Here is a 17,152-nt window from a genome sequence, read left to right as displayed (position 1 = left end):
TTGTAGGCATGATTTTTTTTTCTTCAAATGAAAAAGCTTGTGCCATTAATATTAACTTGGTAATTTCGGTTGAAGTTACAGGGCTCACGAAAAATTGGTTCCGTGAATAATTTGGTAAAGAAAAGAAGTTCAAAGTGGCCTATTACCTCTACTTTTGTGAAATTTAATACCCGTGAAATATTCCAGTATTGCGACTTTATCCAAATTCGCAAAATAGTGCACTCATGAAAAATAAGTCATGTGCAGTACTATATACAGCCTAGTTGAAACTCTTGATTCCTACAATAAAGTCGCTAGCTGAGAGGTAGCGTTGTATCTGTCTGTGTTTTCATGTGCATGCCTTCTAGAGTTCATTGCTACCATAAGACACCTATTTGTTTGTTTGAGATGGCATGCTTACTTATTATAGGATTCATTTGATATGGTGTGCAGTACAATTGATGGAGAAGCATGGAGCGACTAGTTGGTTGTACAGAGTACAACCAGTTACCATCATATGTGGGTGCTAGCTATGGGTCAGAAATAAAAAGAAAGGAAACTAGCACACATGTAAATGCACATCAGGTAAATCCTCGCATAGAGTAAATACCCCCATCACATGTATATGTAGCAATACTGTTGCTGAAGGCATCTTTTAATAGTACAGTACCTGCCACATTCACCAGAATTTAAGTCAGTGCATGCGTAACAACATACGGTTAATTCTCCATTGTTTCAGATGCGCACACACACAAAAAGGGAATAACACCGTAATTATAAGCTGATGTGCCATGCACTGACACGCAAACAGAGAAATAAAATCATTTCAGGACGAGGTGTACATTTGTTGTCTTGAAAGGCACAATTGTCATCGCTTTTAGAACTGTAGCCGGCATTGCCATCAGCACCAAGCATGCACTCGCAGGAGAGTTGCACCACATGTACAGGTGTGTTTGCTCAAAATGCACTCTGTGCCGCAAACCTGGCATATAGCTTTTACTACATGATGATGTCTCAGCACTTGTGGAAGTAGTTAAATGGCAGTAATCAGTAGTTTAATATAGCAATGACTTGTGGCAGATGTGCAGTGGCTACTCATCGCTATGTTGAAACATGGCTGACTGCTGTGTTGACGATTTGTTGGGCATCCAGTTTGCCCTTCTTTCCATCATGTAGCCTTTGTAAATAAATCTAGAGCGTAGCACCTCTAAATTTTGTTTTTTGTGTATGTGTATGTTGAAACAAACTCAAGAAAACAATGGAACCAACTGAGAAGGACAACATCGTGGCAACATTTTTTGGCAATGAAGAGAAAGGTACAGGGACAGAGTGTTTGCAGCTGTGCTATTCCACCAAAGTTTAGCCACAGGACGACTACCTGGCATGTTGCTTTGCTCTGTCAATGGTGTAGCTGGCACCATCTGTGGAAGCTTCACTTTACTGGACATGCCCAAAAAATTTGTTGTAATGAAAAAAAGTGTTTTTGTCGGGAATTTCTATTGTTGAAAATCTGCAGTTATGTTGTAAATATGCCTTATATAATAGATGTTACCAGTGCAGTATGTTTTAAGAAACTATCGCTGCAACCAGGGACTATGTTCTTTTCTGTATTCTGGTTCTGTACTATGTTCTGGCTCTGTATAGCTTTGATAGCATTGCTAAGAAAAGTTGTCGAGGAGTATAGGGGAGTTGATTTCCATCTCATTCAAGTCTTTTGAAGATGAGCACACCAGCAGAAATCTGTACGAACTGAAAACTGGGCTGGAGCATGTGCTGTGGGCTTTTTTGACAAGGCAGCTTTGGTATTGTTCAATAGCAGCCAATGTGATCACTGGACAAGTGAAATTGGCCTTTTCATCTGCATATGTCTTGGATTTTGCAAGTGGAGTAGCTTTCATTTGGTCATAAGAAAAACTGTAACGGGCCCCTTGTGATGCACTTTGAGAACTGCTCTTTTGATAGTCGAACCCGGATGTACCGAATTCAAAGGGGATCGGGAAATAGTCGATCAGTAATTAGATATACAAAAAATGGCTATAGATAAGCTTATCTGCAACATTGAAGCAAGAATGAATTGCAGTCACACTAGTGATGCGCTTCTTGAAGCGACATGCCGCCCTTCGGCATGCTGGCAGTGTGCTGCTCGCTAGGCGTACGTTGCTAGGCCTAACCTGCCCTGTCTATTGTAAGATGTCTAATCCTATTACCAATAATATAAAAATAGAATAATTGCTCATTAAAATCAAGGTGCAGTTGATTTGCGCAGCGCCTTTTGCAGAGAAGCAAGCGAAGGACACCTGGTAAGAGCTGCTGCTATGCTTTGGTTATTTAGGTTGGCTTCACTGCATGACAGCGATGTAGCGTGGAAAATGAGTACAAGATATCTAAAGCCACTTTCAGATACACCCCATGTTCACCTCTTCACGCGGTTTCACGGCGCTGGCATTGCCAGCAAGTGCCCAAGGATGCACAGCCCATGCGAAAAGTAATCGATAGGCACTGTTAGGAGGTTCTTGAGAGATCGAGTAGCGTATTGTGCTGTCTACTTTCTGTGTCACTACATTCGTGTGCATTTGACAATATCAGTACCACATAGTACTTGCAGAAGTTGGTGTTGTTTTGAAGGTAGTGGTGTGAGTGATTGGCCAGTACTACCAAAAGGGGTGTCTCTGCATGCCTACCTGCCGTTGACGTCGTTCATTCCCCGCCCGCCTTTTTCTCTCTTTCTCTCTCTCTCACACAACTGACACCGTTGCCACCAACGGAGGAAAAAAGGTGAACCTTCTCTCTTTCGTCATGCTGCTGCACTGTGAGCATGCTTGCTGTGTGTGAGAAAACTCCATAACATGACTGGCATGTGCCCACGGCTCAGTGGCTCAGGCCTCAGAGCATGTTTTCGCATGTGTGATCCCAGCAAAGGTGGCTGAATGTAGACAAAAGATAAAATGTAGAAACGCCTGCTGAGATTTCGGTGCACATTAACCCCTTCAGGCACGGTGTCCACATATGTGAACGTGAACCAACACTACCAGATCTTATTTATGCAAGAGGCAATTTTCGCAAAGGTGGATGCAAAAGTTATGCTGGAGTCTGAAAACATTCTGTAGAAAAATGTTGGGTCAGGCATGCGAAATGAATGCAGGAATACGTTTTTAAATGAATGCGTCCATGTTTTACGGTAGCTGTAGTATGGCTTCGGTGAGTGATAATTTTCATTTGTTTGCTTTGCTAGCATTAGCGCCAGTCCGTGTCTTCCTCTGCTCTTGTGTGTGTTGTCCTGTGCGCTTATTATTCCGTCAATTTGCTAGCATCAATGGTTTAAAATGCCTGAAATGTGTTGATTTGTTTACATAATGACCTGTTGTGACAGGAATAAGTCAAAAAAGTATAGCGTATTTACACGATTGTAAGTCGACTCGAATGTAAGTCGACCCCCCCAAATCACATTTCCGAAAAATAAAAAAAAACTTCCAAGGTTGTTTAAGCTTGGCCTTGAATGTTAAACGCGATAGCATTATCCAGTGGGCGCCGTTTATCGCCAGCCGCTATCAGTTGCCACGCGGGCGTGCCTGTGGGCACATTCCAAAACGAAAATGTATTAGTCACTGGACTACTCGTCCACACTTGCGCCATCGGGATCCTCACTAGCGCTGTCGTCATGATCGCTGCTGCGGTCCCACAGCACGTTATTCTAACGTCGTTGTCCAGCGAAATCCTGCACTTCGCTAACCGCCACATCACGACATCGCGTGGAACAGCTGGAAATTTTCCTCGCTGCTGCTACCACGCCTGTATCACCCGTTGCGAACGTCGAACTTGCGTCCCGGTGTGCGGCTGTTCGTTTCTTCGGTAAAAAAAGGCAGCCATCTTGAACGTAGCCGTGAACGAGCGTAGGTCGCTTGCCAGACCCGGTGTTAGCTCTGCTGTCGGTTACCGACACTCCTCGGCGCCACTGCCATTCCAAGTGGGGGTGCCACCGCGATTGGAACAGCGGCCCTTCCATGAACTATCGATGCTCCCTTGAGAGCCGAGTGCGCGGTTGAAAGTAAGCAAAAAAACTTGGACGACGCCTATGAGGAGTAGAACATGAATGCGTTAATGGGCTGTCACCGCTTATCAGCAGACGCAATCTTTGGCCATGTGTGGGGAGTGGGCTGGTGCCGGTTTGCTGCTTATCAACAGCCACCATCGGCAGCCGCACACAGGGGAGGGGATGCCGGTTGTGCACATTGACATAGCAGCTGCTCACGGCCAGCACCAAGAGCGATGCCACGGAGCCACGGAGCAAAAATGCAACCATGCTGTAGCATGCCTGATATCTCATCTGTTTCGCCTTTACTTATGGTGCGATGCTTTGGTTTCGATTTTAAGCTGACCCCCCCACTTCGGATTTTCAAATTTTGAAAAATAGGTCGACTTACAATCGTGTAAACATGGTAATTGAGACCTTGAAAATGTTGATTCGCAGTGTGGATATATGAGGACGCAAGATATTTAGCACAATTACTTATCAGGGCATGTTGGGATTTTTTCTGCGCAATTCTGGCATGCTCCTTACAAAACAGTTATGAAAATTTTTCCTACATTAGCACATATAATTAGTACCTAGGGGGGTTACAGAAACCTGAAAAGTTTGAATTAATCCAGTGCTCCCCGTAGCTTGCATTATTGCATTATTGCAGTGTTACTTTGACTCACCACAAAAAAAAAACACCAATAAATTAGTTGTGAAACCCCCTGAACACTTCTTTATTCTTCTTTGCACGGAAAAGAAGTTGAAGCAAAAGGCTGGCTTGCCTGATTGACAAGGCCTTGGCTCTCGCGTACTGTCGGGTCAGAGTCAAATGCGAATGCCATCTGTAAACAAAGCACAACATTCCTCCTTTATATATTCTCCTAGTCTATTAAGAAACATGCATAACTGCAAAATTTTACATTCAGTAACTGGTCACTCAACATTGTTGCAGTGCTTAGTCGTGGAATAATACATGGCAGTATTTGCATTTTAATTTGGTGTGTTCGTACAGTTGGCAAGACAGTAGCCGTGTTTACATGAATGCTACAGAAGTCCATCGTATCGACTTGCTGGCATGTCGCACTTATGTAAACAGATAAAATGCGCCAGGGGAGCGTGTCGTGTTAATTCACCAGGCAGGGGTAGATCAAGAAAGGCAGGTCAACTTCCACGGTGAAAGGAAACAGGTTTGGAGGTGACCCTCCTCCTCCCTCCGCGTGCACTGAGCGAGGGGTCATCATACCGTCAGACTTCGTGTGGTACATGTAAACAGTAGCGAGTCGGATCCGTGAGATATGCTAGGAAATACGATGCGCCACTGTCGTATTCATGTAAACGCAGCTTGTGAGGTATGTCTCCTGTTACGTTTGGGATTTTTCAGAACTTGCTGTGTGGCTGCCACCTTTTTCTCAAACTTGGGAATCACTGATTGCATTTTTGCCAGCAGAGCTTGAAGTTGGTTTAGTTGGTTCATCGTGTATTAAATTAGCGCTAGAAATGGGAGAGAGAGATGCAGACAACACAAGTGCTTGCTTTGTCTGCATCTTTTTGTCTCTTTTTCTGCACTAATTGTATGTTAATATTATTGCCTGACCATTGTTGTTTTACTTTAAGTTCAAAGGAAGACGATGTTTCAGCACAGGTTCTTGCAGTTTGGTGCATGTACTATTGGCAGCAGAAGTTTATGGGACGTCGGTATGCAGAAAAAAAATTTATTCCGGCGCAGTAACCCAAGCCTATCGTCTGAAATGTATGAAGGTATGAAGAAACATGCATGTTCCTTCCTCTGGTAATAATACCAGGCGTTTTGATAGCGAGGTAGAGCTACAATGAATGTTCTTCCGAGAACTTGCATCCCGCAATATTTGCTGCTAATAGTACATAGAGCCGTAGTTGCTAGAATAAAAGTCCTCACTTTAGGTCTGACATAGTTGCATTGGTCTGAGCGTTTGCTGCACACACTAAACAATGGTGATTCAGCCTCTGCTGCCTGCATGTCGCTAGGCTTCCGTCTGCATTGCTCCTTTATGCTCATGCATCTCTCTCGATCTTGCTTTCTCATTCGTTACTGAAAAATAATGTTTCCTCCTCTGTTTGTTGAATAAAGAGTGAGTTCGTTGCAGTGTGTTCACCTCACCTTGGTAATTAACACTGGACTATGGTGTGTCATTATGAATTTGAGAAGTCTGTAATATATGTGTCTTCCTCATATGAGTACTCCCTAGCTTGTTCCTTCTTTCTCTATTAGCATACAGAGGAATCCATTTCACGCGTTCCTCACTGGACTGTAGAGCTTAGTGGAGGGAACTTAATATTTTGAGAAAATGTAAAAGTCAAGAACTTAAGATATCATCAACAGCTGCCCTAGTTAGTTTCATTAATGACAATTCATTTAGACAGAGGCTTTCTTTTATGAGGCTTCTGAAAAATAAAGATGGTTTCTTTGTTTGTGGCAATAAAAACAGGATTTTTTTCTCAGGTCTAGCATCTAAAGTAAACTTTCAGTATTTGCTTCAGCTTGTTGAGGTATCTTGCAGTGCATGTTGGTGACTGGCCACCAGTCAGTAAGAAGCTCATGAGTTACATGGCATAAAGTTTTCATTTCTGTTCATTTCGATGAGTAGAGTAGGGTCAGTGATAATGGTAGGAATGTATACTGTGTGGCCCAGTGCATTTAAATATTTGAAAATTGTGTACACATATATCAGCAGCAGAGGGCAGCTCTGCGCTGAGCTGCGCAAGTTGTTTTATTTTTCCTACAAGTTGTAGTTTCCATGACCAGATTTCAATGCAACATGTGGCAATGCTTCAGGATAGCAGTGTCTAAAATTTTAATTTATTTGTCCCTTTTGAAAACGTCCTTTTTGGGAAGGTGTCATGTACCATTCAGGTGAAAAAATGAAAATTGGTTTTGAGGAAAGAAAACGACCCAATAATTCTCACATATCTCAATCCCAAACCACTGTAGGGAAGGGAAGGGATAAGGGAGGAAGTGAAAGAAGAAAGGAAGAAAGAGGTGCCGCTGTAGAGGTCTCCAGAATAATTTTGACCACCTGGGGATGACCACCTGGGGATGACCACCTGGGGATCTTTAACGTGCACTGACATCGCACAGCACACCGGTGCCTTTTGTGTTTCGCCTCCATCGAAACGCGGCTGCCACGGTCGGGTCGGAACCCGGATACTCCGGCTCAGTAGGCGACCGCCTTAACCACTGAGCCACCGTGGCTGGTATCATTCAGGTGTCATTTGTCTTTTTTGAGTTCCTAAGCAGTTGGATGCAAGATCTGGGAGCATGTTTGGTAGGAGGCTGGATTGACTGAACGGTCTGCTGTTTTCTGTGTGCCCCTGCAGACACCCGGAAGGCCGAGTACCAGGTGTAGTGGCGACTGGTGCAGCGGGGGGCCTGGGACCCTGGTGGCCGGTCCCCCCTGAGCCCCCGCCTGCAGCAGCCCCAACCGTGTCGCCTCGACGTCCCACCATGGTGGCGGCGGTGACCACCACCCCGCGGGCAAGCAGCCCAGGGGGACTCCAATTGCTGCTGCAGGGCTTCCCGGACGACCTGAGCCCCGTGAGCGGTGGCGACCGGTCGCTGCCCAGCACGGTGCCCTCGAGCGCCGCTTTCTCGACGCCTCCGTCCCGCGAGCTGCCCTGCGGTTTCCGGCCCATCCACGCGCCGCCGGCCCCCGTAGCCCGTGCTGGTGGCAGCAGTCGGCAGCCGCCGCTGGCCACCAGCTCGCCCCCCTGCCTTGGCTACGGCGGCGGCTACACGCGCGAGCGCCTGCTGGGTGCTGTGCAGCGTGTCCGCTGCACGGCGCTGCGCCACCACAGTGCACCCGAGCTGCAGCTGTCAGCGAGTGGCAGCGCAGTGGCAGCGGCGGCGTCACGGCCCGACTCGGCGAGCCTCACGAGTGGCAGCTCGGGGCGTGGGAGCTCCGCCGGTGCAGCCCGCGGTGACTCTCTGCAGGGTGAGCTCCGGCCAGCCGCGGTCAGCTTGGTGTCGTCGTCTCTAGTGCCACCTCGTGACCAGTCAGTTGATGAGAACTATGAGTTTGACCCAGCGTTGAGTCCAGCACTGGGTGATGATGATGATGCATGGCGTGGACTGAGTGACAGCGAGCTCTACAGCACCGCCTGGGATGCTGAGACGCGCTGTGCGGCGCTAAAGCGAGAGTTCCTGCGCCGACGCCGGCGGCCCCTCGAGAGCGCCTGTTGAGATGGGCGGGGGCTAAATCCTCTTCCTAGTCACGGAAGCAATAACGCGTGCCGACTCGCCTACACCAATGTCACAAGTGAAACCTTCTGTACGGATTCTGCTGCAGTGACCTTTTGTAGCAATTCACCTGGTCACCTTTAAGAGAGTCCTGATCTGCCTTTGCTTACATCTGACGACATTCCAGAGCCAAAACATGTGTTGGCTGTGGTCAGTGAGATGCCACTGAGGTGCTGAAGTTGTCTCGGCAGCATGTGATCTGGTGGCTTGCCACAGAAGGCCACTGCTTGACATCCCCCGCACCCACATCGGCTCAATGCGGCGATGACAACCTGTGTACAGACTGGCGTGCTGTGGCTGCCTCTGCAGCGGGCGCTGGACGCTCGCGTGCGACAGCCTGAGGACGCTTCTTTGTGGTGCTGCTGGCGCACACGGAAGGTGGTCCGGCACGCAAGTTGTTTGTTTCTTCTCTCTTCTCGTGCGCGTCACCGACATAGTACAAGGGCTTCTCGGTTTATTACTACACTGGCCTCACTGTGCGCGACTGACCCCCTCCAGCCTCGGGAATGAGATGCTCTTTGGGCAGCAAGGGACTCTAGGGAACTCGTATGCATGTAAATAAACAGAAGAGGAGATGAAGAAGGTGGTTGCAGAGCGCCGTAGGTCTCATAACATTAGTCCCCAGAAGCACAGAACTGTAGACACCAAAACAAAAGACTTGCCTGTTTTTTGCAGTCGCTTTGCTGTACCAGTGGACATGGGGCGATGACATCCCATAGGCACGCGATGCTTGTGCACATTCCAAGGTCACATCCATGCTCTCTATGTATATGGTTTCATAATACTTTCTGTGGAGAAAGGAAAGACACCAGTACACATGCACACACTACAGCCCGAGCCCTCAGCATCCGTCAGCGACACATGCAGGCACTTTCATGGCAGCAGAGTGGGAGAGAACGTTGTTGTGGTTTGTTATGGCTTGACAGTTACGGAAGCCCTGCTGCATAAATTAAACCATGGTAATTACAGACATAGTTAATAAAAATATTGTGTACGTGTGGCACTGTTAGAATTGATAAGAGACTTTGGAAATTTGCTTTGTTTACCCTGAAAGGCTTCTCTCTCTTTTATGTTTAAAGGCTTGCAATTTATCCAGATGTTTTGTCAGAGTGTCCACACAAAAACTAAAGAAACAGAGAGAGAGAAAAACTAAAGAAACTGCCACTTTGGGACAAAGATTGAAAGTGGGGCTAGTTTATATCTGTTCGTGTTGCATACGACAACTTGGTAGACAGCTGGAGGATGGCCGACTAAAGGCGCAGAAACAATGCTGGTGTGTGCATCTACGTTTATCCAGAAAAAGATCTAAGAATATATACATACTATAGGTCACACAGTCATGTAGCACTTTCAATAAAATAAAAATAAGACTTAATTTAACAAGCCTTTGGCAAAATTCAAGTGTAATATGACGCATGCGATGGTTAATGTAGTTACTGTCATCCACTGTTTGGAAGCAGGTATTCTTTTTCTGGCACTGTGGTGGGCAGTTGACTGGCACACTTGTGGGTTTTTTTTTTTTGATGGAGAACACTTTCATTGATTCCTGGGTCGGTTGATATCTTTGCAACTGGAAACAAAGCAACACATCTTTGGAAATTGTTTGGTCTTCATCTGCATTCTCTGCACTATTGTGGCGAGTGCACACATGCATTGATTTGCAGCTATATTCTGTGTTGATTTAGTATTATATATAGATACTGCCCTGTTTGAACAGGACAAAGCAAAGTGTTATTAGGTATCCTGTCTACATGGCAGGAAATTGGCAGGCAAATATTTTGCATTGCAAGTTTTACTTGCTGTGTAGGCTGCTAAAAAGTGATTGCAAGTGTGAGCATTGTTTGTGTGCCTTCTAGTGTGCTGTCCACTAAGCTGTTGTCTTCCGACATATGTCAGTTTAGGACTGCACTAGAAGCCAGAACTAAACAGGTGACGCAGCAGTGGCATTCTGTGATTTGCAACAAGTTAACCTGAGAGCCTCCCGATCAGCTCGATGAGCATTTGCCCTAAACGACTATCCCATTTGGAAACCTAGCTGCCTACCTGCTTGTCATGAGCAGAACCAAAGTGTGCATTGTGTGCAACTTTGAATTGGGCATTAGTCAAGGAAGTTAAATTTCTGACACGAGAATCGGGTGAACTTTTGTTTCATAAAGTAGCTGAGAGACCACAGCTCGTTGTTCATGGAATGCTGCACTGCATATGTGCATGCCTGAAAGCAGATTCACAGTAGTACACAGTGTAATGTTTTACAGCTGCTTTTTGGCAGTTCTTGTTGCGCTGCTCTGCTCCATTTCTGTTGGACAGGCCTGCTTCCCACAGAGGTGCTGCTGCACCGGGTTATAGCATGGCTCGCTGCAACATGCTCCTGCTGCGCACTGCTGCCTGGAAACCAAGTGAAATGCAGTACGTGTCACATGACCTACAGCACAGGAGTAGTAGAATGCAAAGTAGTGCGTGTTGTTTCCTCTTTTCTGTTGTTTTTTTTTATTTCATTATTTCATGTCATTTGTGCAGTTTTCCATGGGGCTATACTGCAATATAAAAGATTGTGTGTACATATAGACCTTTTATCACAGTTGTCTAGGCTTAAGAAAAAAAAAATGGAACTTTTACCAGTGAGTGCATCAGGGTAGAGTTGGTTAGTTGGGGGGGGGGGGGGAGGTGCACAAAACAAGTTCGCTGCTGTGCACCTTTGCTGGGCGCTCCTTGGACTTGTCTGCACACTTGCAGGGCTGGTGGCTTTCCTGTATAACCTGTGATATTGTAGGGCACACCTGTTTGCTTGCTGGATTTCTCATTTTTTGCTCTCTGCAGCTGGGGGCGAAAATGCACGCGATGGCCGCATTTAGTGCTGTGATGGTCGCGTTGACATGGGTAGCCACTGGTAGCTGTGGAGATCTTTTTCTCAGCCACTGGGACATCCTGCTGAACTGCGAGAATGGAAGACTTTGAAATGATTTTAATGGCCATATTCTAATAATAGAAATCTGCAGAGTGGTCTTTGTGAGTATTTGAGTCATATTTAAAAGCTCTGCAATTTTTTATTTATTTTTTTAAATTTTAAAAATTTCTGCTCGCAACTGATTAGGCCAACTCAACACGTTTTTAGCTGCCCCTCCCCCTCCAACTTAGAGCGGGGAATCTTGGCAAGGCTACTCACTGGGCATGTCCAAATGATGTGGGTGGAGTGGGGTGAGGAGGGTAGCAGCCTCAACCTTTTTTTTTTATGGCAGGTCGGGGTGTATGCGTTGAGGTGAAGAGGGAGAGCAACATTTTCAATCACCGGATATCTTTGGTGTTATTGAAGCTAGTTTAAAAATTCTTGCAGTGCAGTGAAGAGTTATAAAATACCAATCTCTCGTGTGCTTTTCCTAACCTTAATGAATGTCGGTTCATAGTCCTTTTAAGGGCACTCTATTATACAGGACGGCTTACTTCCTTCTGTCGGCAAAAAGTAACTCATTGCTTTGATGTTGCCAAATTTGTGCATGTTTCATTGTTTGTTTGCCGGTCGAAATTTTCTCAGTCAATTTGCTAGATCACATTCACAGCCTCCCGATGTAAAGCTCTTGCAAATTTGCACAGCTTTATGTCACTCTTTCTATTCCAAGATGTTGCAGCAAAGAAGCAAAAGTAGTTGATTTTGAAACTGTCTTGTCAGTGCAAGTAACAGTCACAGTTTGGTGGAGGCCCGGGCAGGATGGAGTGGAGGAGGGAGAGCCATTGATTCTAAATGGTCGCTGTGGCCAGCACTATTGTGCCTGCATCAGTGCACAGAAGGTCATGAAGCGCTGACATTGACTCGATAGGAAAAAATTACATAGTCACTCAAGCATAGAAGAAGTCAGTAAGACCACAGAAATCGAATTGAGGCTCTACCGGGCTACGAGACATTGTAGCAAATTGAGCCTGGCGCGGTAACAGTTGCCGAGGCTATCCCGCCGCACATGGTTGGCTGAGCGTGTGGGTTGCTTTGAAGGCTGCCTTCCCAGTAGCAGCAGTAGTGTGGCGTCACATGCTAGCCAGGAAAGCCATTCGTGTCCTTAGCAGTCAGATTTCTGCCCTGTACCTCGTCTGCTACCAAACGGGTGCTGGCATCTGCGTGCCTGCTCCTTTTAACAATTCTCATTTTGTTGTTAGTGTTTGTTTAGTCTGGCGGTTCTGTCTTTCAGTGAACGTTTCTGAGTATGTTGTTTTTTACACATAGTAATGTGAGGTTGGAAACTTGGAGCAGGGACTTTTCATTGGTCCACCCATGCTTCGTTTGATGTTCTTACTCATCCTAGGTTCATAGCGTTCATCATTCCACACTGTTCTGAGGTATTCCCTTTGGATTCTGGGTTACCACACATAACACAGAAGAGAGGGGATTTGAGAACAATGGCCAAAGCTTTTGATGTAGGCAGCACGCACGTGTCCCTTCCTGCCATTGACTGCTTGTCTACCATAACAGCACATGTTGTTTATCTCTGCCTTTTTTTCAGCTGTCTTTGTTGTTTGAAAAATCTGCTTGGTCAGAGTGTCCTCAATATGAATGTAGACAATGCGCATTGGCACGCTTTGTGAGGAAAAATGTCACTCGAGTGGAATTGTCTGCAGCACAGTGAATGAGAATGCTATCACCACTTGGTATGGCCCACTGCAGGAGTTTTGTAGTTGTGGCAAAGCTGTGTGCAGTGCATTACTATGTGTTGACCTCGTGGGGACACTGGGCTTTGAGAAGGAAAGTTGCTCGATACCTCCTCGAATTTATGCATGACATCGACCTCTGGACCTTGATTCCTTGGTACAGAAGGTGCTTGGGCAGAATTGCCAGCTTTCTTTGCAAGGTTGCTCTTCCTTTAGGTATCCAAACGTCAATTTGAATAGAGCCATCTTTGACTTTTGGCCTTTGATTTTGACAGCCAGCAATCATAGCCCTAACGCTACAGTCAAGACATCTAGTCATATAAGGACAGGACACTGTTATAACAGGATTATAATTAAGTAACATGATTATGAAAGGTCACATGGGAGTTTAATAAATAGCATCATCAAAATCAATTACTGTACCATGTTACTGGATATTAAATGCTTTCCCCAGATCTCTTCCTCTTCTTCTGTACCATTGCAGTCTTATCAACTCTGTCATTGAATATTTTCATCTTGGACCCTCGCCTAGTTTTCTGTTTCTTTTGTTTCTCTGTACCCACTCTGTGGATACTTCTTCCTGTTAATCTGTAGTACACATCAGATCTTATTTCCAAGCTCAGTTCTTTTATACTTGAAACAAGCCAAAATTTTCCAGTTTTAATTTTTTTCATGCATCTGTGCATCTTTGAGGCATATTGTTCTCCAAATTAAATTATGCCAGGTTTACAAATGTCTGAACATTGTAGCGCTGGCAGTCGACAGACGAAGGGAAGACGAGACACACAGTGCGCTGTGTGTCTCGTCTTCCCTTCGCCTGTCGACTGCCAGCGCTACAATGTTCAGACTGTCAAACCAACAAGCCCAGCAACACATCCTACAAATGTCTTGTTAGGGTTTCTACTTTTATTTATGGCTCTAAAGGTAGCAGTGCTGTGCAGGTTTATGTTGGGCTTTTTATAGAGTCTTGCTTGGGTTTCTTTTTTTCTGCCCATGTCACACCTAATGAACATTGGCCTACTTGTTGTCATAGTTGTTCTATTTTCATACATAAGCCTCATTTGTGTTAAATTAGTGCAAAACAGAAACATGCAACGTGAGCCGCAGTGCTGTCTATGCCCGAATACTTTCAGGTAACGAGTGACATGGCTTACATAGGTGTACAAGTAACCTTTCCAGCTCCACAAAAGGCAGATTTGTGCATTGCACTCAGCAGTACTGCAGCTTTGTGAGCATCCATTTTTTTGTTCTGAAATAAGTGATTTTGCAGTTTATGGCATGTTAGGTTTTAATTTGTGTTATCTGGAAAAAACGATTTTGCTCACTTTTAATTTTTATAGCATAGAACCTTTGGCACCATTGTGCTTTTTTTATTCAGCTTTCTGAGAGTCCAAGTTTTAAAATGCAACCACATACTTTCAATAGAAAAACATTCATGAGAACCTTGGCTGCAAGAAGCGGCACGAGCACAAACAAAATTATGATTCTAAAGCATCTTGAAAACTTAGTAGTGCAGCAGGCTTTATTTACATGGAAGCATCTAAAAACTTCACGCATATCGTTCATTGTAAAGAAGTAAACCAACTGACACATCATTTGATCGCTATTTTCCTTTATATGCATTCCTCAGACCTTGCGAAGCATAACTGATGCCCTGCCAGGATTAGTGGTTTTCTGCTGTAGGCATCTTCATTTCATAATTTTTCTGGGCTGTTCTTCACTAACTTTTGTCTCACAAGCTTTCCTCCTGTAGCTATGGCATTGGCTTCACTGGTACAAGAAAAAAAAAGACTTAATGAAAACGTCTTGCATGGCTTGTCACATCGGGAAAAGTTGCAGCAGTGTTCCAGTTCACTGTGCTGCAGAGTGACCTCTGCTGGGTAGACATTGCATCACTGTGCCCTTTTCCTGTCTTCTTCACTGAGCTGCTTTTTTATATTTTATTTTTGTCAAATAGGCTGTTTTTGGCATAGCAGCATCCAATACTCTTATGCCACTTAACAGTTCAGCTGCACATTTCACATGGGCTTATTGCATAGACAAAATGAATTCACCTCATGTTGTTGAAATAGAAAAGCATTTCATTACGACTGGCCAGTGCACAGGAAGTGAACGTGAAAGAAAAACTGTTTTAATGAGAAATGAGCGCATTTGCACCTTGCCGTCTTGTCAGGTTCAGCCATTGCTTGTAGTGTCCGAGTGTAGCACATTACCAAAAGCGTTAGCATAAGGGATGCGAAGTGCAGCCCAAATCTTTTTCCACATATTTTGCGATAAGGATTTGAACGAACTCAGCAGTGAACAGCCACTATAATGTTGGCACCGACTGTGCTTGCCTTGGCAATGATATGTAAATGGTGCAGTGCATGGACTTATTGTTACCAATGTGCGACCACGAAGCAGAGGCCTCTAGTTCCATAGTAGTGCTCTTAAGCAGTTATAACATGGTACATGCAAATGCAAATTCCATGAGTGTATGCATGGCCTTCAGAGAGTCGGAACTACATTTGACTCCAAGCATATCTGCAGCTCCTTAAGGTGGCAATGAGAATGACAATGTATGCAGGCAATCGGAGGCAAATTTTTAAGCAATAGGCACTTTAATCATGTGTACACCTACCTCTGAAGTTGGGAATCTGAAAGCTGGCTTGGAGCAGTGTGCCAGGTGCCATCTAATGGATTAGTGAAAGGTTTCGATCAGAGGCTTGAATTTGCACTGGGACTGTGAAAAGAATACTCATTTTTTCCTATTTATATATCTACACAAGAGAGCCAGGTTGCTTAGATATTTTTGTTTGCACAGACCTTTTTGTGCATTCTTGTTTTATTGTCACGTTTTTGAACTCTGTGCTTTTGTCAAGGTTATTTGCTTGCACCATTACAAGTTGTGGAACCAGACTTCATTCCAGTAGCCGCAACATATTGAGAGGATGCCGAGTGGTGCTCACAAGCTTTCTTTTTCCGCAACCAAAAGTAGATGTTGTTGTCCCATGTTGATGCTCCTTGCAGTAAACTGCAGTGGCACTGCCCATTTCACTCCTCAGAGTTGTACAAGCAGAAGCTTTCATTGTGCTGTTAAGAGCCACGTTATACACAAGTTATTTATTTTCATTTTTGCCTTTGTTGTACTCAGCGCACTTTTGTGTCATACCCGATTTTTGTTTATACCAGTGAGTGTGTGTGTGTGTGTGTGTATATGCGTGCGTGCACCTGCACATGCTAGATGCATTTGTTGAATTGTAAGCGTGCTGCCTAGCTGCTTGCATGTGAGCGCTCTTTTGCAATGCCCTCGTCTCCTGCTTTGTTAGAGGCTGTTGTCTTGATGCTTAGGTTGCTGGGTGCTGCATCAGGTTGGACTTGGGGCAGGCCAGTAGCCGGCAGCAGACGTCAGCAGTGGCTGCAGAGTGGAGACCCTGAAACCATGTGGAACTCCTGTTTGGCAATGTTTTCATTCAGCCATTCAGGGCTAGAGGAATTCAACTTTTTTTTCCTTTTCATCTTCTTTTTCACACAGACACTATAGTTTGGTCCTCATACAGCTCCACTCCTCACTAGCCTTTGTTCTATACTTTGCTGCGCTCAATGTTATTATTTTGCTGGCAACTATTATTTGTGCAATAAGTTTTAGTTATGTAATATCCTTTGATCATACTTAGGATTCACATGGATTCACATGATGCTGTAAATTTGCTGATGTGAGCATGTACAAAGAGAGAATGGAAAGAACGCAGCAGTGCAGAACTTGTGCATGCAGTTTCAGGTTTTTATTTTTTTTTTAGTGGCACCTGTGTGTCTTGGTTGGATTTTGTGCTTATTCTGCTCCACCCACCAGCAATACATCTGCCGTGTGCCGTGCAGGGTCTCTCTCTGTCACCACAAGTGGCACTGTCTGCCTGCTACCTGTTTGCTTCCAAGCCACGTAGGGAACACGTCTTTCCACTGCGCCCTTTACTTACGGTCTCCCAATCACGTGTGCTGATGGGGGACATTGTGCATTCTGTACATTTCCAACTGTGTTCTTATGTGTCGACATTACAGTGGAACATCCTCTGATCTACTGTCGCGGAGAATAAAGCGAGACATGGTTTTCTTCTGTGTTTTTTACTACCTTTTGTACTTCACCTATGTAACACAACCTTATGCTGCAACACGTATATATTTTCAAAGAACAGCTTTAAGTAGCATGTAACAAAAGCATGTTCTTAGCTGAAGTTAATTTTCACAGACATCACTTCAACATGCAGCTTAATTTC

At 45.0% G+C, this 17,152-nt stretch overlaps 2 protein-coding genes and 1 long non-coding RNA gene across 6 annotated transcripts in view; 2 read left to right on the top strand and 1 right to left on the bottom strand.

Moving 5' to 3' along the window:
- Positions 1-10,858, top strand: part of LOC144136322 (protein turtle-like) — a 63,110-nt gene extending 52,252 nt beyond the window's left edge. For 3 of the 4 annotated variants that reach the window (XM_077668569.1, XM_077668568.1, XM_077668566.1), the window contains exon 17: positions 7,349-10,852. In XM_077668569.1, coding sequence (XP_077524695.1) covers positions 7,349-8,210 — 862 coding nt within the window. In that variant the 3' untranslated portion in view covers positions 8,211-10,852. Of the gene's footprint in view, positions 1-7,348 lie in introns of all 4 variants that reach the window. The other variant, XM_077668567.1, reaches the window with a different exon arrangement.
- Positions 1-17,152, bottom strand: part of LOC144136326 (ubiquitin-ribosomal protein eL40 fusion protein-like) — a 274,921-nt gene that overhangs the window by 88,719 nt on the left and 169,050 nt on the right. The window lies entirely within an intron of this gene.
- Positions 12,173-16,988, top strand: LOC144136324 (uncharacterized). The gene is made up of 2 exons (XR_013315592.1): positions 12,173-13,623; positions 13,731-16,988. It is a non-coding gene; the product is annotated as an uncharacterized LOC144136324 (long non-coding RNA).

This window comes from Amblyomma americanum, chromosome 6 (assembly GCF_052857255.1).
Source record: "Amblyomma americanum isolate KBUSLIRL-KWMA chromosome 6, ASM5285725v1, whole genome shotgun sequence".
Classification (NCBI taxonomy): domain Eukaryota; kingdom Metazoa; phylum Arthropoda; class Arachnida; order Ixodida; family Ixodidae; genus Amblyomma; species Amblyomma americanum.
Note: the sequence above shows the minus strand (reverse complement) of the source record. Positions and strands in the feature narration are given on the sequence as shown.